Below are 27,938 nucleotides of genomic sequence, written 5' to 3'. Positions count from 1 at the left end.
AGATCCAGAGTTTGAGGCCCAGAGTTCAAGTCCCAGAACAAAAAAATACTTGATGGCTGGGAGTTTGGTCTCGTGGTGATAGTGCTTGCCTAGCATACACGAATACCTGGGTTTGATTCCTTGGTACCACACACATCGAAAGGTCCGAAGAGGTGTCATAGCTCAAGTGGTAGTGCACTAGCTTTGAGGAAAGCCCAAGGACAGTACTCAGGCCGTGAGTTCAGTCCCCAGGATTGGCAAAAAAAAAAAAAAGTACTTAATGAACATATTTAATGCTTTTGAGTAGAAATTAAGAATGTGCATAAATGCTGTCAGAAAATTTACCATTGAAAATGAATTTTTTGTTGTTGTTGCTGTTGTTTTTACTGTTGGGACTGGTGCTTTAACTCAAAGCCTCACTCACTGATATTTCCCTCTTGTTTCCAGCTCTCTCACTTGAGCTATGACCTCAGTTATAGATTTTTACTGGTTAACTGGAAATAAGAGTGCTTCAGATTTGATTACTCAGGCTGACTTAGAACCTTGATCCTCAGATCTCAGCTTTCTGAATACTTAGGATTTTGTGAGCCACCAGCATCTGGCTTGAAAAATGTAATTTTCTTTCTTTCTTTCTGCCAGTGCTGGGGCTTGAACTAAGGGCCTGGGCACTGTCCTTAGACACTTTTTGCTCAAGACTAGCACCCTACCACTTGAGCCACAGTGCCACTTTGGCTTTTTCTGTGTATGTGGTACAGAGGAATTGAACCCAGAGCTTTGTGCTAGGTGAACACTCTACCACTAGGCCAAACTCCTGGCCCCTCGTTTTTCTTTTTTCCATCGAGGGGCTTGAGCTCAGGGCTGAGCTCTGCCCTTGGGCTTTCTCAAGGCTAGAGCTCTACCACTTGAGCCACAACATCACTTTCAGCTTTTTTTTCTATGTATGTGGTACCGAGGAAATCGAACCCGAGGCTTTGTGCATGCTAGGCAAGCACTCTACCACTAGGCCACACTCCTGGCTCTAGAGGATTTTTTTTTTTTTTGGTCAGTCATGAGGCTTTAATTCTGGGCCTGGGCACTGTCCCTAAGCTCTTCAGTGGAAGGTCACCGCCCTACCCCTGAGCCAGAGCCCTACTTTGGGTTTTTTAGTGGTTAATTTGGAGATGAGTCTCAAGGATGTTAGTGTCAGGTCTGGCTTTGAACTGCGATCCTCAGATGTCAGTCTCCTGAGTACATAGGATTACAGGTGTAAGCTACTGTGCCCAGCTCCTAGAGGTATTTTTATTCACACTGTACATAAGATTGGGATAATACCAATTCTCAAACATCAAAACCTGAGGCTCAATCATTGAGTCCACTTGGTTAGTACCTGCAGCATTTAAGGCTCCGTTTTCCAGAGAAGATTTGCAGATTGCTTTTAGTTCTCCAAAGACAAGACACTACTAAAAGTGGTTATTTTAAGAATATCACACATCAAAGGGTGAACAAACAACAGAGGCACTCAATAGACACTGTGGAAAATGAACTATATACATCCTGTGGGTGAGGATGGGAGGGAAAAACTGAGAGAAACTGAGAAAAGGAGAGACAAAGTTCAAAAAGAAATGTACTCATTACCCAATTCATATAACTAATCCCTGTGTATATCACCTCTACACTAACAATTAAAATATATGTATATGAACAATAACACACACTAAAAAGAACATGGAGAGTTACTAATGCTAGAAGAACGTAGGCAAAAGTAGAGATATTCTCAATTGAAAGCAATGTGTGTTAAGAATTGGATAGTTCTTTTGTTGTATGTTTTCAGAAACAATGTCAAATATACTTGAAAATCAGATAAAGTTAGGTTTGTTGCATGTTGAAAGGTTAAAAGTTATGTTATTAAAAAGAAATGCAAAAACTTTTTTTTACAGAATAGTATAAATGTTTATTTTATGTATGATTTCCTTTCCTGTCCTGGTTTTACAATATAGAAAAGTGTATTTTTTTGAATAGCTCTAGGAAATATAAATTTAATCTTCTCTACTTTGGGATGTAAATAGAGCTAAAAAAATTATATATCCAGCCCTCCCCTTTTAAAATTGTTGAATTAATGTGACTATTAATTTTGTTCAGCAATTTGATGCAGTGCCTAAATACAAAAATTTGTTTAGTTAAGTACTACACAGGAAGAAAAGCTTAATATTTTAGTTTCTTGAAAATCAAAAACTAGTAGCATTTGATTGCACCTTTAAATTTTTACAAGCAAGACATTCTTAAGCAATGCCATCATACATAATCTACAATTAAATGAGAACTTCACAAACATTTCTGCACACTGTATATAAATACACATCACAATGGTGTAATTAGAATTAAACACAGTATATACAAAATGAACAAAGTTTAGGTTTAGACCAAAAACTTATTGCAATCTCTTGAAAAATAACTTGATTACATATTTTATCCTTACACTAATTTACATTTATACAATTTTAATTAGACATACTAAAATGAGGTTGCTTAGAACATCTGTATTATCTACATTTAAAGTTACTGCACTATAGTTTTATTATAAACCTAAATTTTTAAAGGATACTTAAATGAATAACGGAATCCTCTTTTGTATTTTTTCTATTTCCTATATCTTTCATGTTCGTATGAACATACATACATATATATATATATACACACTTAATACATACAGCTGTGGTCCTTGGAGGAAATGTAATAATCATATGCTAGTAATTACTGAGGATTAAGGAACTCACAAATGTCTGAATTTCAACATGGTTTTTTTTTTTTTCCTGTCATAAAATCAAGACTCCTATTACAATAGGCTCTTAAATTCATAGAGCTCTTTAATTACTGAAAATGATTTATGTTATAATAGCAGTTATATAAAAACACACAACTTCATTTTACTAACTAACTGGCTTAAAATAAACCACATTAAAGATTCCTTATAATAAAAAGAAATCCCATTCTCCATTACTGAAAGTGTTGGTAGGTGGCCCATTTTCAGTACATCACCCAGTGCAGGCGAGCCATTTCTCCCAGGAGCACACACCATCCTCTGGAAATCCCTCGTTGCCCCTTAATGCCTTTCCTGTGGATTTGTTAAAAAAAATTTTTTTTTTCATTTTAAAATTGTACTTGAGGATTACTGCCCTATTTGGTATTTTGAGAGAAACAGGACATTATTCCACAAGCTACCCTAAAAAGCTGACCTTTTTTCCCCTTAAAAACATAGTGTGTTTCTTACACAAATGTCATTTGAATCTGTTTCATAACAAATTGTTATGTAGACATTTTATCCTACATCTCTGAATGTTTTCTAGCTCTAGAACCAAATACGACCGGGTAACACCCATGCTGCTTTGGCTGCTTCTACTGAACAAAGTCATACAACGCCATACATTATAAATTATATTACAGTAATTTATCAGTGTTCTTTGTCAATAAAATCAGAAGGATGGAACATCTACTTCTTAAAAAACTCAAGCTAATTAAACATCTATATAATACAATAAAGGAAAAAATTTAAGCTAAATTCAATTTAGAAGGGGCATAAGCAGAATTATCTACCATTTAAAATGTACTAATTTCCTCATTTAAAATTTCTTCTCTTTCAATATTATTACCTCAGGTTTTTTGAAACAAGGACTAAATTAAAATACAGTAATTGTTAAACTAGCTTGCAAAAGATGAAGTTTCCTATACAGCTGCACCCCTTATCTCCAGGGCTGGAGTTAGCAATTCATGGCACAGGGATCGCTCTTCGCTTTCCCTGCAGAGCTGATGACACTCATCAGACACCGTCCAAACTCCTCAAGTATCATCCGTTCCGCTGCAGCCTTTGACTTGCCCTTCTTGTCTGCCTGCTCAGCCTGGGCAAGAAGGCAGTTACATGTGGCTTCAGCTACTTCCTTCGTTACAAATGTAAACGGCAGCCTGAAATGATTTTGGAGAGAGAGAAAGAGAGACGATGATAGTGATTTGGTAGACTCTTTACCAGGAATCTCTATTGACATTTCCACACTTCACCCACATATGCATAAAAATTTGCATAGTAAACACACACTAAAGAGCTGCATAAAGTTATTATTTTTTTATCCTTGAGCACATTTTAAAAGGCAGTTCAGGAAATACACAATTTAATGTAGAATACCTGATTTATCACCTAGACAAAATCATCAGGTTAACTACAAGACATAACTGTACCAGTATATTGGGCGCTTCTATAAATGGAGTCTTCCCAATTCACAAATGTAAACTCCAAAAGGTTTTGATAATTCTGCTTCTCTAGCATCCACAACAGTGCTCAACTCACAGATATTTCCTGAGTATTTAACACATTTAACACTTTAACATATTCCTTTGCATTGTTTGGTATTAAAAAATTAAAAAACAAAAGTATACCAAAATTTAAAATTCTTCATTGTTCCATCACAATAAAGAAAAAAAGGGGAAGCCAAATACTATTCTATACAGTGTCACTGACACTGACTTGAACTACTAAGTTGAACTACTAAGTAGTAATCTGTCCTGAAGCTTTCTATATTAGAGCCAAATGTAAGCCTCACAGAGTGATACTGCAAATCCAATCATCTATGAACTGCAACAGCCTATAAGTAATTGTCCACTACAGAACACTACAGGACTAAATTATAGTCCAACACAACAAAGGTTCAGGCTGCCACTCAACTGTATATAAATCTTCAGTGTATAAGGAAGCATTTAAAGATATTAATGCCACAATATTAATTCGACAGCATACAATTAGTAATATTAACCAAATATCATAGAAGCGCCCATTATAAAATATTTAGAACTATAAACAAGAAGAGGAAAGGCAAAGAATTCCAGGTTAAACAAATCAAAAGACTTGTTAGCATGCTGGTAAAATCATAATTTTATTTATTTATTTTTTAATATAGCCAATTTTTTGGTCAGTCCTAGGGCTTGAACTCCTTGATCTTTCTGAAGGCTAGTGCTCTACCACTTGAGCCACAGCACCACTTTAGGCTTTTTCTGTGTATGTGGTACCAAAGAATCAAACCCTGGGCTTCATACATGCTAAGCAAGCACTCTACCACTAGGCTACACTCCCAGACCTTAAGATACTTTTGATTACAATGTATATTATTTCTTTTGTGTACCCAGGTTCAAACCCAGTGCTTCCCTGTATATACAATGAACTATGTTTCCAATCCCATAGTATATAATTTTGTATTCCTACCTATACTTATTTCTCAAATGGAAAAATTAAAAATATTTTACTGTGGCAATATATTCCGTCTCCACGTGGAGATTAGATTCCATCATCTGAAGGATCATTAAGACGAGAAAGAATCCCATGTCAATTCCCTAAGGAATTAATCTACCACTGTGCAATTTCCAAATTGTGTCTCAGTGGTAAGAGTTCCTTAGAACCAACAGGACAATCCTTAGAACCAATGGTGTCAACACACTGAACTCGATGTTCAGGAGGCTCAAGACAGGAGGATCATATGTTTAAGGCCAGATAGGGCTATACAGCAAGATCCTGTCTCAAATAAATATATAAAACAACAACTAAAACAACAAAAAACCCAACCCACTAATGGCTAAATTACCTTGTAGGGGGGAAAAAAAGCCTTATGGCTAAGTACTTAAAGCTCATGCCTGTAATCCTAGCTTCTCAGGAGGCTAAAAAATTGAGGACTGTAGTAAAAAGTCATCCAAGGCAGGAAAGTTCATGAGATCTTTATCTCCAATAAACTACACAAAAAAGCCAGAAGTGGTGTAGTGGCTCAAGTGGTAGTGAGGTAGCCTTGAATACAAAGAGCCCTAGAGGTCCTGAGTTCAAGTCCCAGGACCAGCAGGAAAAAAAAAAAAAGGAAGAAGGAAGGCAAGCCTTACTTTTCTAGCAACAAATTTCTTTCTTTTGTCAGTTGGGGACTTGAACTCAGGGCCTGAGTGCTGTTTGTGAGCTCCTTTGCTTAAGTCTAGTGCTCTAGACTGCAGTCCCACTTTCAGTTTTTTTTTAGCTGTTAGTTGGAGATGAGTCTGGCTGGCTTTGAACCACCGTCCTCAGATCTCAGCCTCCTAAGTAGTTAGATTTCAGGCCTGAGCCACCAGCACCAGCTGGATCTTATTTCTACTTAAGTATTTTAAAATAAGAAATGCCAGGTCTATTGTTTTAATAATTCTTCAAATTAACTGAAGTCCAAATTATAAACTGTCGACTATGACTGACAAACACCTACAATGAAAATGCTTCACTGCCTACAGCCCTTTTAAGGGTAAGAAAACTTATAAGTATAAACAGTATTAAACGCGGCCGGGAGTTTGGCCTAGTGGTTACAGTGCTTGCCTAGCATGCACAAAGACCTGGGTTCGATTCCTTGGTACCACATACATAGAAAAAAGCCAGAAGTGGTGCTGAGGCTCAAGTGGCAGAGCTCTAGCCTTGAGAAAGTCCAAGGACAGTGCTCAGGCCCTGAGCCCAAGCCCAGGACTGGCAAAAAAAAAAAAAAAAAAAAAAAAGAAAAACAGTATTAAACTCTGAATGACCTAGCCCTCTTCTACCTTTTCAAAAACATTTAGGTGTATTGGGGGGGGGGGGGTGTGTGTGTGTGTGTGTGTGTGTGTGTGTGTGTGTGTGTGTGTGTGTGTGTGTGTGTGTGTGTGTGTTTATGTGTGTTTGGTTTTCTTTAATTTTTTGCCAGCCCTGGGGCTTGAACTCAGGGCCTGGGCACTGTCCTTGGACACTTTTTTGCTCAAGGCTAGCACTCTGCCACCTGCACCACAGCACCACTGACTTTTTTGAGTTTGTCGGTTCTTTCTGGGGAATCAAACCCAGGGCTTTGTACATGCTAGGTGACCATGCTACCGTTAGGCCATGTTCCTGGCCTTTATTTTGGTTTTGAGATGGTGGTCTTGCTGTACTGATCAGGCTGGCCAGAAACTCCTGGGCTCAAGTGAACTCTGCATAACCTCCCAAGAAGTAAGGAATATAGGCACTCACAACTGTGCTCAGCTGTCTGACTTAAGGTCAAAGCTTTTTACTCCAGAGCACAGCAGACTAGTAGTAAAAGAGGTAACAACCATATTTTGATATTATGGTGTCATGGTGGTCCACCAGAATAGAAGTGCTCTAAAAACAAGAAAAGGTAGCGAAAGCAAGAAAATATGAGAAACTGCCTGCTCTGAAAGAAATAAAACCTGGCTTTCTTACAGAGTTCTCAAATATTTAGTTCATCTTAGTAAAGATAAAGCCAATGTATTTTTCTTTTTCTTTCTTTCCTTTTTTTTTTTTTTTTTTTTTGTCAGTCCTGGGACTTGAACTTCGGGCCTGGGTACTGTTCTAAGACACTTTTGCTCAAGGTTAGTGCTCTGCCATTGAGCCACAGCACCATTTCTGGCTTTTTCTGTGTTTGTGGTTCTGGGAAATCAAACCTAGGGCTTTGTGCATGTTAGGCGAGCACTTTACCACTAGGTTATGCTCTGGGCCCCCAAAACAATAAAATTTTAAACATAGAAAATGAAAACACTACTATGTACTTTAGAAGAACAATATAGCTTAATGTTCTATTACCTTACATTCCTTCACAAATAAGATGGAAAGAAAATGGGGGGGGGAGGTGGGTGGGTGATGGAAACAGTTTTTAAAATAACAATTCAATTTTAATCTTCTAAAGAAAAACCTTTCTGGAAGTGGTATTGTAGCTCAAGGGGTAGGGCAATAGCCTAGAGCACCAGGGATAGCGCCTAGGCCTAGAGTTCAAGCCCCAGTAACCGACAAAAATAAAAAAAATGATCAAGAGAAAACCTTATCAAAATGAGTATTAGAGGGAGAAAAGAGAAGAAATCAAAACTATCAACTTACTTTCCTCCTCCACTATTTAAAGCTGGCGTTGGCCTAGTAAGCAAATCTGAAATCTGAGAAGATAGCTTCGTCTTTGCCGCCGTTTGCTGCTGGACCCTTACTTCAGCTGCATCTGCTAAGTGCATCAATGTCTTCCTTTCTGGGCTTTCTTCAAAATTTTTACAACCAATACACTTACATATTGAAGAACACATTATTTTTGCCTATAAGATTTACAGAAGAAAAGTTTCCAAATCAAAACAAAAAATCATTGTAAGTGGATTTCAGAATCATAAAGAAACAACTGCATTCATTATCTGGTCAGCTGACAGAAGGGCTCATGAAGTATCTTCTCTAACAAAGCCTTCACAATCAGCTGCCTATGAGTAGGTCTGAGCCTGGCTGCTCAATGTCTGTTTTCACATCATGCCAATAAGAATACCACATACTCTTAATAAGGAGTATGAATGCTACATTAAACATAAAAGTACCTCAACAAGGTCACTGCTACCATGTCAGAGTTTTCCATTCATACAACCACAACCTCAGCTCACATGAAAAGTATAAAAGGATTTCTTTTCCTTTTTTTTTGTTTTGTTTTTTTTGCCACTCCTGGGCTTGAGCTCAGGGCCTGAGCACTGTCCTTGGACTTTCTCAAGGCTAGAGCTCTACCACTTGAGCCTCAGCACCTTTTCTGGCTTTTTTCTATGTATGTGGTGCCGAGGAATCGAACCTGGGTCTTCATGCATGCTAGGCAAGCATTTTAACCACTAGGCCAAACTCTTGGCCCTCCTTTTTTTTTTTTTTTGTTCATGGGACTTGAACTCTGGGCTTGGGCACTGTCCCTGAGCTCTTCAGCTCAAGGCTACCAACCTGCCCTTGAGCCAAGCCCCATTTCCCGATTTTTAGAAGTTAATTGGAGATAAGAGACTCAGGTCCTTTTGTGCCCGGGCTGGCTTTGAACCTTGATCCTCAGCCTCCAGAGTAGCTAGGATTGAGGTGTGAGCCACGGAGCCCAGAGCCCAACAAAAAGGATTTCTTTAAGTGTTGCTTTTTAAGTGTTGTTTCTTTCCCAGTGGGACATCACAAACTTTTGATAACTACAATTAACCTAGCCTTGAAGCCATATGATAGGACCTTGAGTGTGATGTCTAGATGCAAACAAATGGGAGAAAAAAGCCAATTCAACTCTAAACCAATGTGTCAAGACAACAAAAATTCAACACAGTCTCAGGAAAGGTGTCTGACATCTGTAATTCTTACTAAATGGCAGACAGAAGTAGAAGGAAACCAACCCAAAAGACTGTGAATATCTGAGATGAGTAAGAAGACAATTAGGGAAACCAAGACTTTCCCTGACATGACTAGACTGCCATATAAACTTGAAAATGAAAATAACAAAATGTAGAGTCTGACCATGACACTGCAAGTCACTTCACAATGATTGGTAACTTTATCTGGCTATAATCTGTATTTTTCCTTCTCTTATTTAAAGCCACAAAGCCATCCATCCTTCCATCGTTCGTTCGTTCGTTCCTTCCTTCCTTCCTTCCTTCTTTCCTTCCTCCTTCTGCCAGTCTTGGGGCTTCTGAAAGCCTGGGCACTGTCTCTGAGCTGCTTTTACTCTACCACTCTACCACTTGAGTCACAGCACCACTTCTAGCTTTATTCTGTTTATGTGGTACTGAAGTACTGAACCCAGGCTTCATGCATACTAAGCAAGTACTCTACCACTAAGCCACAATTCCAACCCCACAAACTTCTTAATGTGATTTAGTTTCTCACACAGCAACATTCTTCAAAGATCTTAGTTCAAGACAATCTCTGATTTTTGGATTGTAACTCAGATAGGGCACTTATACCCACTTTGGACTTCTAAAAAGCCCAGGAAAATCAGCAGTCGGCACTGGCCCTCCAGCTAAAGCACTTCTAGAGTTTCCACACTATTTCCATTTTAGTCCTTCTTTTGGAAACTCAATATACTGGAGCTCTAGGTTATGTTATTTCAGGTATTAATGATTGAAAAGTTATGAACTGGTAAGCAGCAACTGAAATCTGAGCTGACATAATGAGCTTAAGGTACTGTTCTTTCAAGCCCTCCTTGGAAAGCCATGAAGCATTCTTCCAACAAGGGCTCTTAAACTTGTATATAGTTTTAAATTCCAAAAAAGAACTTTCCAAATAGCTAATTAAATTTTTGTAGCAGGTTCTTTCTAAAACTCTTCCCAAAGTACAATTCAGTTATTCCCAAGCAGCATCATACCTCATAGCATTCACAGTAGTTTTTGAGGCATCCTGACCGTTTGCAGTTGCACCCCTTGCTGTGCCGTCGATCTGATTCTCCCTCCTTTCCTTTCCCTATCTTTGGCTTAAAGGCTTCTGGATTTCTGTCAAGGCATGCCTATCAAAACAAATCAAATAGAAATGGAAGTTAAGTTAGATTAAGCACTGCAAATAGAACTAATATTTTTCATGTTAAGACAATTGAGTCTTAAAAAGGTAAAATGAGATTTCTTCTTGCTAAATGAAAAAATAAGGATTACCTTTATTGCTTTTTGCCTTTCATTTTCATGTTCCAAATTATTGTAACAATTAGTACAATTGCAGTTGTTGCAAAATTCACCATTGGCAAAGCAATCACAATATCTGGAAGATAAAATGAGTGCAAATTTAAAAAGTCATTAGTAAATAAAACTAGTAATTATTTGATCATATATAGATCTCTACTATACATTACATATGTGGTACCCCTTAGAAACACATTGAGAGCCACCTACAGAGTTAAAACATAGAGCCAAGCACACACTAGAGCTCAAAATTTTACTTACCAACTCCCAGAATTTCGACCTAAAAATCTAATCTGATAAATATTGCCAACACATGAATTATGTGACTTTATAAGTAAGTTGTTTCAAAACTTTGGAGAAAACAAATGGCTACATTCTGTTGATCTCATCTGCTCACTCAGCTAAGCTACTGTGCTTTGGGATTCTGAGGTCTAGAGCTTTGCATGCAACTGTCCTATTAGATCTGTTAGATTAATTCTAATAAGCAAATTAATCATTCAATGATGTTCCAAATTATCCCAAATGTCACACGTCATGGAGGACACCAAATACTAAGATCATATCTACTTGTTCCTATCAAAGACACAAACTACTTATAACTCATGCTACAGAGTTCCTATGACAGACACAGGAAATACTCTAATATTCTTTCTTTTTGAACCAATGAAAAAATATTTAAAAGTGTTGTTTGTTCTAAAATATTTACCTGTATGTTTATTAAAACTATTTTCACTTGTAAAAGTTAATCTACTAACAATGTTTAGTTAGTTACATTTAGTTTTGAAACTACTTCTGATTGTATCAAATAAACAACAGCTAAAAACACTTACAGTTTCAAACACAGAGATTTTGTACAATTGCAGGGCTTCCTAGGCCGACTGGCAGACTCGGATGGGATTATGCTATTCAGACACAAATAAAGACAAACATGTCAATCAACTTAAAATAATTATTTAAAACTACAAAAATTTACTATCTACAAATTTCTGCCACAAGAAACTTAAAAGAAAATGTTTTATGAGTTTCACTTACTTTTTCTTTTTCGGCCTTTTTTGGCCAGTTTTGGGGCTTGAACTCAAGGCCTGACCGCTATACCTGAGCTTCAGTGGTCAAGACTGGCACTCTACCACTTGAGCCACACCACTACTTCTGGCTTTTTCTTAGTAGTTTATTAGAGATAGGAGTCTTAACAGACTTTCCTGCCCAGGCTGATTTTCCAACAGTCATCATCAGATATCAGTCTCCTGAGTAACTAGGATTACGGGCATTTACATTTTTTTTTAAGTGATCACTAGCTCTATAATAGTCTTCCCTTGGCAGAATCAAGGTTGAAAACAGCTCAGAACTCTTGAGATTCAAATATAAAAGCTAGAGTGAGGTGAAAAGGGGTATGTAGAAGAGGCATGAGGGTGATGAACACAGCCTGGCTTTCTGCAGTTAACTGAAGCACAGCTTCTAAACTGATATTGCAAAGACAAAGATTAAAGGATTAAGGAACAGTAACAAAAAACAACATCTAATATAATTAGAAAAATAATTAAGGGAGTCTAAGGGGACAAATGGATCAAAATGGACGTATGTGAGTAAAAGGTACATGGGATATTCCTAAATGAAGTATTTCAAAGGAATGCTCACATAGCATTAAGAGGGAAATCACACAGGATATAGTATGCAATGAATATTTAATGTTGTACTTAAGCTGATTCAATAACTTAACAGGGCATTTTCAAAATACATACCCATTGAATGGAAGCCTTGCCTGGGTCTGAATGCCAGATGTTCCAGTGAAGTTAGAGTTGCTTGCTATAGATACATACGAAGACTGCTGTAGCTGTTAGAAAAGGTAAATTTAAGTCATACTTGCAAAAATATACAACAGTTTCAGATATAATGACTGACGAGATGCAAAAAATCCACATACTAGGGCCGAGAGTTTGGCCTACTAGTAGAGTGTTTGCCTAGCAAACACGAAGACCCAAGTTCAATTCCTCAGGACCACATACATAGAAAAGGCCAGGAATGGTGCTGTGGCTCAAATGTTCGAGCTCTAGCCTTGAGAAAGCCCAAGACCCTGAGTTCAGGCTTCAGGACTAGCAAAATAAAATAATAGTAATAATAATTAATAATAATAACAATCCACATACTAAAAGAAGAAGAAAAAATGGAGAATTTAATACAAATACCTACCTCATGAAGCTTTCCTAAGGAATCTGACCAATACTAGAGGTCAAAATAACTAGAATGTTTTGCAGTACTAAATGTTTCAGAGATGACTGACTACACCCACAAGTACAAGAATAGCCTCTATGGGTTAGAAAGTATAATATGGCTGTCTGTAAAAAAAAAAAAATAGTGGGTATTCTAGCTGGGAATGTGGCTTGCCTAGCAAGTATGAAGCTCTGGGTTTGATTTCTTAGCACCACAAAAAAGAAAAAGTGGTGCTGTGGCTTAACTAGTAGAATGCTAGCTTTCAGCAAAAAGAAGACCAGGGACAGTGTGCAAATCTTGAATTCAAGCCCCAGGACTGCCCCCCCCCCCCAACAAATTATCACATTACCAATCAAAGAATGAGAAGTTTGGGGCAGAGTTGTTTCAATTTTATGCTGATTTCTAAATATAACAAATGCTAATGATAAAAAAAAAAAAAACTTAACAATCTCACCCCTTGATCATTCTCCCTTGAACTTTGGCTCCTTTTTAAAACAATTTCAACAGGTTTCACTGCTGAATATTAATTTTTATCTAAGTATACATTTCTCTAAAGTAAGTTAGGGAGTTTTTATTTGAGTTTTCTTTTCCTCACTTATAACCAGAGTTGATCAATTCAACAAATCTGGATCCTTCCATTAAAAACCTCCACCTGCTTCATAGAAACCACACTCCTAGGCTCATCAAGTCTATATGGCTTTCATTCTAAAGGTGACAACAAAATGATAATGGATATATCACTGATTACATCTCCTGGAAATGCTGCTTACTGAAGTTATTTTTTATTTTTATTTTTTGTGGGTGACTGGGCTTGAACTTGGTTTAGGCACTGTCCCTGAGCTCTCAGCTGGAGGCTATTGCCTTACCCTTGAGCGAAGCCCCACTTCCCATTTTCTAAAGGTTAATTTGCGATGTCTCAGGTCCTTTTGCGCCTGGGCCAGCTTTGAACCTTGATCCTCAGATCTCAGCCTCTTGAGTAGCTAGGATTATAGGTATGAGCCACTGTGCCCGGCTCTGAAATTATTTTCTAAGAACCAGTCAGTGGAATCATATTTATGTGTGAGGAAGACTTTACTATAGTGAGTTTTTTCTAGTCAATGGAACTCTGTGGATCGTAACTTCATGTTTATGTGCCTGAACTCAGGGCACAGGCAGTTCCTCCACCATCCTTTTCACTCAAGGACAGTGCTGCTATACCACTTGAGCCACAGCTCTACTTCTGGCATTTTGGGCAGAAGGACTAGGGGGAGGTCGTGGAGGATTGGTTAACTCACAATAAGTGTCTCATGAACTTTTCTGCCTGGACTGGCTTAGATCTCTTATTCTCAGACTTTAGCTTCTTAAGTAGCTAGGATTACAAGCATGGGCCACTGGTGGTGCCCGGCTATCTTGACCTTTTGCCCTGTCTTTGTAGCTCTCCAACCACACTGCTCCAAATTGTGCTCTTTATTTCTAACTACAGAAGATAAACAGAAACAAACCAAAATGTTTCAGCTATCATTTCAAGATTTTTAGAAACAGCAATCTTCATGTCAAGTTATATTTTCCTTTTCAGCAGTTCCATAATATGCTATAGCTAGTACTAGACATAGCTGATTATCATCTTGAAATGCAATGACTTGGTTTTTCAACATACCTGAGTTACATACTGAGCTGGAAGCACTGCATAACCCACATTTCCTGTTCCTGGAGCTGGAGCCAGGACGGTACCTGGGGGTAGGTTCGTGAGGTTGGGCTGGATCTGTGGCAGTGGAGTGGCAGGCATGATAAGCCGTTGCTGTGGCTGGCTGGTAGTTACTATTTGTGAAGTTGGATTGATTGGTTTTGGAACAACCTAAAGAAATAGAAATTTAGATTAATAATCAAAAACAAGTTTGTAGTTATTTATTTTTATTTACTTATTTTTATTTATTTTTTTGCCAGTCCTGGGCTTGGGCTCAGGGTCTGAGCACTGTCCTTGGGTTTTCTCAAGGCTAGAGCTCCACTACTTCTGGCTTTTTTCTATGTATGTGGTACCAAAGAATCAAACCCAGGTCTTTGTGCATACTAGGCAAGCACTCTACCACTAGGTCAAACTCTCGGCCCCAAGTTTGTAGCTATTTAAATCTCTCTCTCTTTTTTTTTTTTTGGCCAGTTCTGGGGCTTGAACTCAGGGCCTGGGCACTGTCCTTGGATACTTTTTGCTCAGGGCTACCACTCTGCCACTTGAGCTACAGCATCATTTCCAGCTTTTTCTGTGTATGTAGTTCATGTGGTTCCAGGGAATTAAACCCAGAGCTTCATGCATGCTAGGTGAGCACATTACCACTAGGCCACTCTCCCAGCCCTAATCTCTTGATTCTTGATAAAAATCATTTCGGTGTCATGTGACACTCACCTGTTTGACGGTCTGCGCTGGGACAAATGGAACTGACATCCGTACTGGTGTTGTATTAACCACCACTGGCTTAGCTTTTTAAAAGAAAAAAAGATGAACAACTTGTTTACAAAAAACAGTACTCAAAATTTCTCTATTAATTTGCTCTCATGAAGGCATTTGTTTCTAGTTTTGTCTTAAATGAGGAGAGTTACCTTTCAAAATTGTTTACCCCATCTACCAAAAAACTTATACAATCTATATATTTTATAAGGAAATATTTATAGGTATGAGGAATATTACCGAGGGATGTATATACTCAACATTAAATCTAGTCAAAGGATATTTAAAACTAAAAAAGCTGCTATGTATGAGCCTGAAGAACAACACTATTCATGCTACCACTTCGAACTGCTATTTCTGTTCACACTAGAGAAAAGGGCAGCATAGCATATTAATATGGATTCCCAAATAAATCTTAAAGTCTCTATAAGTTCAAATCCTTTCTTTCATTCCCTTCTGGTGAGGGGGGAGGTACTGGAATTTGAACTTGGGCTTTGAGCTTCCTTATATACGAGGGAAGCACACTTATCAGTAGGCCACGCTTTTGCCCTCCAGATGTTAGATCTACCTTCCATATGACAGAAAACAAGTGCAGTTTGTCTGTCTGAACATGGCTTCCCTCACTTAACATATATTTTCCTGCAAATGATATGGTATAATTCTAATGACTGTGTAAAATTCCATTGTGTATAGGTAACACATTTTTTTTTTTTTTGCCAGTCCTGGGGACTGAACTCTCAGTCTGAGCACTGTTCTTGGGCTTTCCTCAAGGCTAGTGCTCTACCACTTGAGCCTCAGCACCACTTCTGGCTTTTCTATGCATGTGGTACCAAGGAATTGAAACTGAGTCTTCCTGAATGCTAGGCAAGTACTCTACCACTAGGCCAAACTCCCGCCCCAGGTAACACATTTTTTGGATCCACTCTGCTATTGTACGGTATCTGGACTATTTCTACAATGTGACATGAACATGGATATGTAAGTATTTTTGCTGTATCCTGATTTGTAATGATCTAGGTAGATGTTCAAGAGTAATATGGGTGGGTCATGGGGAACTTTTATGCTTAGTTGTTGTTTTTGTGCCATCCATGGGGCCTAGGTGTTGTCCCTTGGCTCATTTTGCTCAAGGCTAGCACTCTACCACTTGAGCCACAGTGCCACATCTGGCTTTTTCTGCAATTAATTGGAGATAAGAGTCTCAAAGAGGCTGGGAATGTAGCTTAGTGTCAGAGTGATTGCCTAACATGCATGGAGCCCTGGGTTCGATTCCTCAGTACCACATAAACAGAAAAAGCTGGAAGTGGCATTGTGGTTCAAGTGATAGAGTGCCAGCCTTGAACAAAAGCTCAGTGACAGTACCCAAGCCCCGAGAGTTCAAGCTCCAGGACAGAGAGAAAGAGAGAAAGAGAAGGAGGGAGGGAGGGAGGGAGGAAGGAAAGGAGGAAGGGTGGGGTGGGGGTGGGGGTGGGGGGTTGGCCTAGTAGTAGAGTGCTTGCCTAGCATGCACAAAGACCAGGTTTTGCTTCCTCAGTACCACATATGGAGAAAAAAGCCAGAAGTGGTGCTATGGCTCAAGTGGTAGAGCTCTAGCTTTGAGAAAGCCCAAGGACAGTGCCCAGGTCCAGAGTTCAAGCAAGCAAGCAAGCAAGCCTGTCTCACGGACTTTCCTACCTAGGCTGGCTTCAGACCGTGATCCTCAGATCTTAGCCTCCTGAGTAGTTAAGATTGCAGGCATGAGTCCTGGGACTTAAACTCAAGGCCAGGGCATTGTCTTTGAGCACTTTTGCTTATAGTTAATGTTCTACCATTTGAGCCACAGCATCACTTCTTGCTGGTATGTGATACCATGGACTTGAACCCAAAGCTTTGTGTATGATAAACAAGCACTCTCCCGGCCCCATGTTTAGGGTTTTCTTTAAAATTATTTTATTATTTTATTAAAGAATTTATTAACATTGATTTTTACATCATATTTCAAATGACAAGTTTAACAAACAAGTAAGTATTCAAGAAGGAAATCTCTATATACAAACACTGGCACTTAGATTTTAGTACATGAAATTAAGTTGAGGGTTTGTATGTCATAGATTCATATTAATCTAGGTAATAAAACATTTTATCTATAGAGTCATAAATTTTTATGTCTATGTAGTTATGTTTTTATTTCCAACACTATGTCCAAAACGTTGGGTATGCAAATACTGAGTCATCGCTCTTATATATGTTTACGTTTTTAAGGAAAGTGGCTGTACTATTTTCTGTTCTCACCAACAGTACAGCAGGGTTCCTTTGTTCCAAGCATCCTTGCCAGTATTTGTTACTGTTCAAATTTATAATGTTGGCCAGTCTAACTGGGGTGATATGAAATCTCAGTTGTTTTTATTTGACCTTTCTTTATGGCCAGCGATGATGAGCATTTCCTATGTTTCTTTGCCATTCTTACCTCTTTGAGAAGTCTCCTTAATTCCTTTGCCTATTTATTGACTGGGATTTTTTTTTCTTAGCTGGGGGATGGGGCGGTGTCTGCTTTCTAACTATTTAAACTTTTGGCCTGTACCCTCATCTGAAATATAAGATTTTCCTACCTTCCTTCTTTCTTTCTTTCCCTCCCTCTCTCCCTCCCTCCCTCCCTCCCTCCCTTCCTTCCTTCTTTCCTTCCTTCCTTCGCCAGTCCTGGGGCTTCAACTCAGGGCCTGAGCTCTGTCCCTGAGTCTCTCTGTGCTCAAGGTTAGTACTGCTCTAACAGTTGAACAACAGCCTTTCTGGCCTTTTCTGTTTATGTGGTACTAAGGAATCAAACCCAGGGCCCCAGGAGTATTTATTTTATAAGAATTACATGCATTAATTCATGAAAATTGATTAGAATAGTGCCTAACCAGATAGTTAAGTGTTTAATAAAAGTTGGTTGCCATTTACTTTTTTTTTTTTTTTTTTTTTCCAGACCTGGGCTTAAGCTCAGGGCCTGAGCTCTGTCCTTGGATTTTTCTCAAGGCTAGAGCTTTACCACTTGAGCCTCAGCACCACTTCCGGCTTTTTCTAAGTATATGGTACCAAAGAATCGAACCCGGGTCTTCGTGCATGCTAGGTAAGCAAGCACTCTACCACTAGGTCAAACTCCCGGCCCCGCCATTTACTTTTTATTTTATTATTTTTTTGCCAGTCCTGGGGTTTGAACTCAGGGCCTGAATACTGAATGTCCTTGGCCTTTTCTCAAGGCTAGAGCTCTACCACTTGAGCCACAGCACCACATCCAGCCTTTTTGGTGTATGTGATACTGAGGAATTAAACTCAGGCCTTCGTGCATGCTAGGCAAGCACTCTATCACTATGCCAAACTCCCAGCTGCTGTCCCATGTCTTTCTGAAACAGGGACCCAGTATGTAACTCATGGTAGCCCAGAATTCAAAATCTTCCTGCCTTTGCCTGCCTGGCCATTCTGTGTTTAACTAATGTTTGAGAAAGAAGACAATGTGAAATGAAATACAGACACTATATAATACCCAAGAGAGGAGATGTTATACATATTACAGAATTAATTCAACAGTTTCTGTTTCTTTTATACTGATTCTTGGTGCCATTACCAATAATGATGAAATTTTCACAAAGGCTATTGTAATAATACTTTATTTTTTAGTCTTTAGAAAGAACTAAAATAATTCTTTAGACTGGTTTCCTTCTAAACATCAGAAACCATTTTGGTGATGCTTTCACTTCCTAAAATTGATTTGTTCCTTCAACAAGACATCCTGAAGCAGTCAGGTAAGCACACTTTACAGCCTGTAAGAGTCAGCAACCAGTACAGTACAGGAGCCTCCGATTGTTGGTGCTTACAGTCAATGTTGTTTGTGGGGTGAGATACATAGCCTAATTCTCTTTGCATTTAATACATTATTATTGGAGGAAAAAACTGGGATAGTATGAGAGAAAGGATGACACTGTCCAAAAAGAAATGTACTCTTTTTAGGTGCTGGTAGCTCACATCTGTAATCTTAGCTACTCAGGATGTTGAGATCTGAGGATCACCATTTAAAGCCAACCTAGCCATTAAAGTCCCCACAAGACTCTTATTTCCAATTAACTATTCAAAAACTGGAAGTGGAGCTATGCCTAACGTGGTAGAATTCTTAAGCAAGAACTCAGAAACAGAGTCCCGGCCCTGAGTTTAAATCCTACAACTGACTTAAAAAAAGAAAAGAAATATACTTTTTTTTTTTTTTTTTTTTTTTTTTTTTTGCCAGTCCTGTGCTTGAGCTCAGGGCCTGAGCACTGTCCTTGGACTTTCTCAAGGCTAGAGCTCTACCACTTGAGCCTCAGCACCATTTCTGGCTTTTTTCTTTTTTTTTTTTTTTTAATTTTTTTTTATTTTGCCAGTCGTGGGGCACTACTTCCAGCTCTTTTCTATGTATATGGTACTGAGGAATCGAACCCAGGTCTTCATGCATGCGAGGCAAGCACTCTACCACTAGGCCAAACTCCCGGCCCTTTGATAGTATCTCTGAGTTCAAACTATTCCACCAAAGAATGTTAAATAATAAATATATAAATTAGCAATAAAATAGCTATAAGTTAATGAGCAAATAATAGATATATATGTATGTATATATATATTTTTAATTTGGTATCAAGGATTTGAGCCTAGGTCTTCGTGCATGCTAGGCAAGTACTGTATCACTAGGCCAAACTCCTGGCCCATATTCCTGTCATTATTTTTTTCACGTATTTTTTATTATAATTAATAGAAGGGTTACATTATATTCACCAGATAGAAGTTACATTACTTCACAAACATTGATACCCTTTCTCAGGTTTTGGTTCCCATTTCCTTCCCCCACCCCCTACCTCATCTTGTTTTCCCCCTTCTCTATCCTATTTCAAATAACCAGATAAGCATATATACAATATATCAGATAACAAGGTAAAATACTGTAACAATATGATATCCAAAGGACAGCAAAAGAGATGAGAGATAACATAGTACATTAAGGACAATAATCACTCACTATATGGCTTTTGTTTCCATATCTTGGAGGTCCTTTCATTTAGAGATGTCCTATATGGCCTAATGTATCTAGGTTTTGCTCTATTGTAAATCTCTGCTAAAAGAGCCCAAGGTTTCTACTGATTATTACAAATGAGGGAAACCATTGAGCCTATGTTCCTTTGAGGCTAGCTTACTTCACTTAAAATGATTTTTTCTAAGTCTTTCCATTTCCTTACAAATGGGGCAATGTTGTTCTTTCTGACAGCAGCATAGAATTCCATTGTGTATAAATACCACATCTTGTTGATCCACTCATCAATTGAGGGGCATCTGGGTTGGTTCCTTATCTTTGCTATGGTAAATAGTGCTGCAATGAACATTGTTGTGGATCACAGGGGAGCTCTATGTTTAGTCTTTTGAGGAACTGCATACTGCTTTCCATAGTAGTTTACATTCCCACTAACAATGTAGTAGTGATCCCTCCTGGCCACATCTCCGACAGCATCTGTTGTTAGATTTCTTGACAATGGCCATTCTAACTGGAGTGAGGTGATTTGTTTTGATTTTGAGCAAATACATTATCTGAGTATTACAGTGCCCTAGCTAGCAGTTCTTGGCAGACTGAAACCTCATAATCATATACAATGGATCTTTTTTCCCCTGTTTTCTGCAGCAACTGCTGATTCAAACTGTCAGCCTATTAAGAGTTCAGCAAAAAAAGGACCAATGCACTTTCACCATATTAAAAGCATCCATTGTTGCCTTATGCTTGCAATTCTCTGCTATTCAGGAGGCTGAAATATGAGAATCAAGCTTCAAAGCTAGCCTGGAGAAAAAAGTTTGAGACTCCAGTTAACCAATAAAAAGATGGAAGTGAAGCTATGGCTTAAGTGGTAGAAACACCAGCCTTGTGCAACAAAGCCAAGGAGAGGGTAAGTTCAAGCCCCAATACACACACACACACACACACACACACACACACACACACACACACACACTGCTGAGTTTGTCTATTTTTTGGACTAACCTTGCTGAAGAGGTTGAGTGTTCGTACTGGGATTCTGACTGACTGGTTGAGTTGAGCTGCTGGCTGTTGTGGCAGTAACCAACCGCACATAGTGAAACTTGCTTCCAGGCACTTGAATCTGCTGGACATTGGGAGCAGTTGCCAGAGGAATAATTGTCTTAAATTGTGATGTGCTTACTCCTCCAACAGTGATGGTCTGCACAGCTGACTTCACTGTCTATAAAACAACACGATACAGTCATTATTAATCTGGGCCTTGGCCTTCCTCCTCATGCCAACTTGTGGCATGTATTCCTGGCAGGCCATCAAAAGCTCTTGGAAGGAATAACCTGGTCGAAAGAAGTAAAATAATAATAATGATACAAGGGCAAAGCCAAAATTAGTAAGTTCTACCTTCAATCTCCAGTAGTTCATGTCTTTCATAGTTCAGGTCAAAAAACTTGCTCGAAAGAAATTATTATTTAATTTTCAAGAATGGGTATTTTGTTTTGTTACTGTCAGGTAAAAATTTTTCCTTGCTAGTTCTGGAACTTGAACTCAGGGCCTGGGCACTGTCCTCAGGCTTTCCCAAGGGTAACATTCCATCATTTGAGCCATAGCACCACTTCCAGCTTTTTTCTGTTTACATGATACTGAAGACTTGAACCCAGGGCTTCATGTGTGCTAGGCAAGCAATCTACCATGAGGCCAAACTCCTGGTCCCAAGAGAATAGAGCTATATATACCCAATTTACTCTAAATTTTATATGCAACATGCTCTGGAAGAAAATAAAGCCCTTTTTGTACGCTTAAGATTTGAAAGGTTTATAAGATACCCATCCTTCTTGTTTAAAAGTACCAACTAGTACATGAAAAGGGTGCTAAATTCAGTCCAAAATTACCTCAGTTTTGGTTGACTAGGGAAACTAAACAGTTTTGAGTGAATCAGATATGAGTGAATAAATCATTTCAACTGATTTCAAACCTCTTCTTCAGTCAGACAAAAAAATGAAACATAGATGGCCCTATTTTATACAGGTCTGTGGTGACCCTATTTTACATAGAACAGTCAATACATTGTCAAAAAAAAATCAATCAAGTGTCCCACCTATTCTACACAGAACATTCATGTCAAAGGATAACTGACATATAGAGAAAATCTATACTCTAACTATAAGGACAGTAAGTTAGATAATAATTCATAAAAATCTGACATCTTCAAGTCATAAAAGTCCATAAAAGCCCCCAAAATAAAAAAAGTATCATTTCGTTCAAAAATTCTAGTATAAGCTGGGTACCAGTGCCTCACATCCGTTATCTCAGGAGGCTGAGATCTGAGGACTGCAGTTTGAAGCCAGCCTAAGTAGGAAACTCCATGAGTCTCTTATCTCCAATAAACTGCCAAAAAAAAAAAAAAAGAAAAGAAAAGAAAAGAAAGGAAAAGAAAAAGGCAGAAGTAGCACAATGGCTCAAGTGCTAGACCACTTACATTGAGCAAAAGCTTAGGGACACACCCAGGCCCAGAGTTCAAGCCCAAGGACTTGGGAGTGGAGGTGGGAGAGGAGGGGGAATTCAGCTATAATTCCACATAAAGTAACTCACACATTATCATTAGGCAGAGGAACCAAAAGGCAGAATCAAATAAAGGATAAGAGACAATAAACAATATGCACAACAGACACTAAAATTAATGAAAACTGAAAACATAAAAGGTAAGATGTATAATTATGGAAGCTACTGTAAAGGCAAGCAACCTACAACGTGTTCAAAGGCACAAGAGAGTCCTTGCCGCTGGTCATCTCAAATGTGGAAGATAGCACAAGCTTAAGGAACACAGTGCTTCTAACATACGTATGGTTATTGGGCACTTAGCAGGCATAGAAGCAGCTCTAAAAACACTAAGTGCATGGTTTACTAAGTTACCATAGAATACCTTTTCTCATAAATGAATTTTACTATGTGCATTTTAAGTCTACAACATGGATACATATAGAAAAATGGTTATATCAGTGAAGCAAACAGACAAATCTAGAATCTAATACAGTTGTTTTGTATTTCTTTGGTAAGATTAACTAAAAATCTACTCAGTAGGAATCCCAATACAATACAATATATTATTACCTTTCCTGCGCCAGTCCCAGGCAAAATCCTTTAAAAACTTTTCAAAAATTATTTTATTTATACAGTTGGGTTATCTTAACATACATCAGGTGATAAGTACATTTCTTTCCTTTTTCTTAGTATCATCTGTTCCCTCATCCTCTCTCATTTCTGTCCTCTCATCTCCGCCCATGAGCTGCTTGGCTCACTTTCGTCAATGACCAGTACAGCTGATGGGTGCCATGACTGCACATTTTCCACTGATTGCATGCCCTCCCGCCAGCTCCCTTCAGATGTGCATGTGTATACACCATATATGAGGTACAAAATGGAGTCATCTAAAAACAATGACAAATGAATTAAAGGTCCTTTGTTTCTTTATCTTTGGAGCTTCAGTACATACATTATTTTATATAATCATGAAGAGGTGATTGGGTATTATAATTTGGTACTTTTCCCCTAAGACTATCCTCTTTTGGTCTCACTATGTATGGGTGTCCAGAATCCTGTACATTCTGTCATATCGTGTTGGGTTTTAAATCTAACATCCACTTGTCAGGGAGAATGTGTGCCGTTTGTCTCTCTGATCTTGGCTTACCTCACTCAACATGATTTGTTCCAGTTCCATCCATTTACCTGCCATTATTTTATCCTTTCTAATGGCTGTGTAAAATTCCATTATACATAGGTACCACATTTTTTGGATTCCTTTAGCTATTGTGGGACATCTAAGTTGTTTGCATATCTTGGCACTTGTGAACAGTACGGTGACGAACATGGATGTGCAGGTATCCTTGGCATATCCTGGTTCATGATGCCCAGGATAGATGCATAGGAGTGGTATGGCTAGGTCATATGTTTAGATTTTTTTTTTTTGGGTCAGTCCTGGCTTGAACTCAGGGCCTGAGCACTATCCTTGGGCTTTCTCAAGGCTAGAGCTCTGCCACTTGAGCCACAGCACCACTTCCAGGCTTTTTCTATTTATGTGGTACTGAGGAATCAAACCCAGGTCTTCATGCATGCTAGGCAAGCACTCTACCACTAGGCCAAACTCCTGGCCTGTTTAGTTTTTTTTTGAGGCACCTTCAGACTGCTTTCCAGAGTGGTTGTTTACACTCCCACCAGCAGTGCAATAGGGCTCCTTTTTCTCCATATCTCCATCAGCATTTGCTATTGTGTAAATTCAGAACATTGGCCAGTCTAATTGGAGTAAGATGGCATCTCAGTTGTTTTGATTTGCATTTCCTTTATGGCCATGGATGATGAGTATTTTCTCATATGTTTCCTTGCCATTTTTATCTCTTCTACTGAAAAGTCTCTCTTTAGCTTCCATGTCCATTTAGTGATTGGTTTATTAGTTATTGGAGGGTTTAGTTTCTTGAGTTCCCTGTATATATTGAATATTAGGCCTCTGTATGATGTATTGCTGGTAAAGATTTTTTCCCAAATGGTTGGCTGTCTTTCTAGTTTAGTAGCTATGTCTTTAGCTGTGCAGAAACTTCATTTTAATGTAGTTCCATTTGCTCAATCTTACTAATCTGTTGTGCCCCTGGGACTCTATTCAGGAGATTCCTCCAGGCAAAATCCTTTTACCTACGCTTTCTACATTGTAAGGACCTAAGGCATATATTACCAAACCTAGCTTACTGGTTGAGATGGTATCTCACTAACATTTTGCACTGGTCTTAAATTAAAATCTTCCCAATCTCAACCAGTTGATGGGCACCTTGGCTATTATGAATAAAGCAGAGGAAACATGAGATTCAGACTGGCATTATTAAGAATATTTCCAAAAGTGGCACATTATTTGTTTTTGAGGAAACATTCTTGAATATGTTAATTCTATAGTTATTTCTATTAACATCTGAATATGATCGCTCTAATACCTATATATTTTAGTTTTGAATAATTTCTTCCAATGTCTAGTGAAAAACTCAGGAGATAAACTGAGGTTCTAAGTGATGTTATTTAGCTAAAAATTTAAGTCACTTTGTCTTCTGACAGGCTGTTCAGACTAAGGGCAGACTGTCACTGTCCATTTTAACCATATTCACCCTCTTCATTTACCCTTCACATTTCCACTGCTGCCAACATCAGACAGGATCTGTTTTCTATTCCTGATATTCATTTTTTTAAAGATGTATGCTAATTTTTCAAAGGGGTTTTTCAAACATATAGTTAACAAGAGTGACCCATTTGATTGCCCTCTTTCCCCAACCCCTTACTTTCTATTATTCAACAGCTTTCAGTGAGTTTCATTTTGGCTCAAAAATGACGGAAATTCTATTATGTCTATAACATGGATATTATCAGTTCATTTTTGGGGGAGGGGTGGCCAGTCATGGACCTTGAACTCTGGGCCTAGGCTCTTTCCCTGAGCTCTTCAGCTCAAGTCTACTGCTTTACTCCTAGAGCCACAGCACCACTTCCCGTTTTCTGGTGGTTAATCGGAGATAAGAGTCTCATGGACTTTTTAGTGCTGGGGCTGGCTTTGAACCACGATCCTCAGATCTCAGCCTCCTGAGTATCTAGGATTGCAATAAGCGTGAGCCACTGAGCCCAGCTTAATATCAGTTCACTTTTACGATTTTTTGTCAGTCCTGGGGCTTGAACTCAGGGCCTAAGCATTGTCGTTGGGCTTTCTCAAGGGTAGAGCATAACCTTTGAGTCACAGCACCACTTCCAGCACTTTCTACGTAGGTGGTACTGAGGAATCAAACCCGGGTCTTCATGCATGCTATACAAGCATTCTACAACTAGGCCAAACTCCCAGTCCCACTTTTATGAGATATTTTAAGCAGTGAAAAATCATACAGGGCATGAAACGGCAGATGATAGGAAGGGAGAATTCATACAGGAAGAGACAATTGATATTTTCACTAAAGTGTATTTTTGTTTTTTCTTTTTTTTTTTTTTTTTTTTGCCAGTCCTGGGCTTGAGCTCAGGGCCTGACCACTGTCCTTGGACTTTCTCAAGGCTAGAGCTCTACCACTTGAGCCTCAGCATCACTTCTGGCTTTTTTCTATGTATGTGGTACCGAGGAATTGAACCCGGGTCTTCATGCATGCTAGGTAAGCACTCTACCACCTGGCCAAACTCCCAGCCCTTGTTTTTTCTTTTTTAGACTGGTCTCACTATGTAGTGTAGGCTGGTCTGGAATTTGAGATCCTCTGGCCTCCGTCTCCCAAGTACTTCCACCTGTCTATAATCTCAGTATTTTGGAGGCTGAAGCAAGAGGAATGAGAGTTTTGGAACATAAAGTTCAATAAAATGAGAACTATAAAATGTCAAGCCAGAAGCCGGGTGCAGTGGCTTACGCCTGTAATCTTAGCTATTTAGGAGGCTGAGATCTGAGGATCGTGGTTCAAAGCCAACCCAGGCAATGCAAAGCCTCCAAAGACTACAAAGTTGAGAGACTCTTATCTGCAATTAATCACGAAGTGAGGCTGTGGCTCAAGGGTAGGGTGGTAGTCTAGAGCTGAAGAGCTTAGGGAGAGCACCCAGACCCAGGGGTAGGGTGGTAGCCTTGAGTTGAAGAGCTCAGGGACAGTTCCCAACCCAGAGTTCAAGCCTCATAACCCTCGCCCCCACACCAAAGATGTCAAGCCAGGAGTAGTGGTCCAAGCCTATAATCTCTCTGTTTGGGGGGCTGAAACTTTGAGGCCAGTCTGGGCTATGCAGTAAGACTGTGCCACAAGATAATAACCCCAAATAAACAAAATATAAACCACAGTTAAAATAGGAAATATTTCACTTAAAGTTTAATGACTTTCCAGAATCAAAACTGTGTCTCTTTACAGACTTGTTGTGATTATGTTACCAAGAGCATAATCCATAAAAGAAAACTCATACTTCATTAAAAGATCATACATCATTAAAATAAAAAAAAAGACTGAGGGGCTCATTGCCTATAATCTTGCTACCCAGGAGGCTGAGATTTAAGGATCATAGTTCAAAACCAGCACAGGCAGGAAAGTCTGTGATCTCCAATTAACTCCCTGAAAACAACAAGTAGAGCTATGGCTCAAAGTAATAGAGTGCTAACCTTGTGTAGAAAAACTTAAGGACAGTGCCTAGACTCTGAGGTCAAGCCCCATAACTGGCCTAAATAAATAACCTCTTACAAGTCTCTGAGCTAAATCTTCAGCCCTGAAAAACAAACTAAAAAATTCTACTCTTCAGAAAATGAGAAGTGAAGTCACAGGATTGGAGAAAATACCTACAAAACACATGGTCTGAAAGTATAAGAGACCTGTGAGCCCCAGGAGTTTTCCAAACTAAGCAGAGTTAACAGAGAAATGAAAGCAGGACAACCAGCCAAGTTCACAGACCTAAAAGCTAAAGGATATAAACACGTTGATTTTTTTTCCAGCAGCAACCTAAGAGGCAGAGGCAAGACTAGGGACTGAGATAAGCCTAGATAAAATTTGATGAGATCCCATTTCAAAAAACAAGTTAAAGGTTGGGTGAGGTGGATCACGCCTGTAATCCTAGCTACTCAGGAGGCTGAGGTCTGGGAATCTCTGTTCCGAGGAAACTACAAAGTCCTTGAGACTACTATCTCCAATTAACCAGAAAACCGGAAATGGGGCTGTGGCTCCAGGGGTAGGGCAACAGCCTTGAGCTGAAGAGCTCAGGGACAAGGCCCAGGTCCAGAGTTCAAGTCCCACCACCACCTACCAAAAAAAAAAAATCAAGCTAAAGATAAGGCAAGATCAGAGAGACAAAAACAGGAGGTCTCCCTGATATGCAAGTGTTGATTTAGTGCCCAGCTCTCTCTGAATTCTTTACCTCATATATGGTATAAAAATATGCACATCTGAAGGAGGGAGGAGGACACTGATT

The 27,938-nt window shown here is 38.9% G+C and overlaps 1 protein-coding gene across 5 annotated transcripts in view; it reads right to left on the bottom strand.

Annotated features, from left to right (window-relative positions):
• Nucleotides 1–1,924: 1,924 nt before the first annotated feature.
• Lin54 (lin-54 DREAM MuvB core complex component) overlaps nucleotides 1,925–27,938 on the bottom strand; it is a 77,478-nt gene continuing 51,464 nt past the window's right edge. For all 5 annotated transcript variants that reach the window (XM_090343306.1, XM_090343305.1, XM_090343309.1 and 2 more), the window contains exons 5-13: nucleotides 21,015–21,231; nucleotides 14,966–15,039; nucleotides 14,225–14,422; nucleotides 12,120–12,211; nucleotides 11,211–11,282; nucleotides 10,357–10,459; nucleotides 10,077–10,214; nucleotides 7,835–8,037; nucleotides 1,925–3,915 (exon numbers count right to left, since the gene is read on the bottom strand). In XM_090343306.1, the coding sequence (XP_090199432.1) occupies nucleotides 3,714–3,915; nucleotides 7,835–8,037; nucleotides 10,077–10,214; nucleotides 10,357–10,459; nucleotides 11,211–11,282; nucleotides 12,120–12,211; nucleotides 14,225–14,422; nucleotides 14,966–15,039; nucleotides 21,015–21,231 (1,299 nt within the window). In that variant the 3' untranslated portion in view covers nucleotides 1,925–3,713. The remainder of the gene's footprint in view (nucleotides 3,916–7,834; nucleotides 8,038–10,076; nucleotides 10,215–10,356; nucleotides 10,460–11,210; nucleotides 11,283–12,119; nucleotides 12,212–14,224; nucleotides 14,423–14,965; nucleotides 15,040–21,014; nucleotides 21,232–27,938) is intronic.

The sequence above is a fragment of the Megascapheus bottae genome, chromosome 13 (assembly GCF_031878675.1).
Source record: "Megascapheus bottae isolate mThoBot1 chromosome 13, mThoBot2.hap1, whole genome shotgun sequence".
In the NCBI taxonomy this organism is placed as follows: domain Eukaryota; kingdom Metazoa; phylum Chordata; class Mammalia; order Rodentia; family Geomyidae; genus Megascapheus; species Megascapheus bottae.
This window is presented reverse-complemented; position numbering and strand designations above follow the sequence as displayed.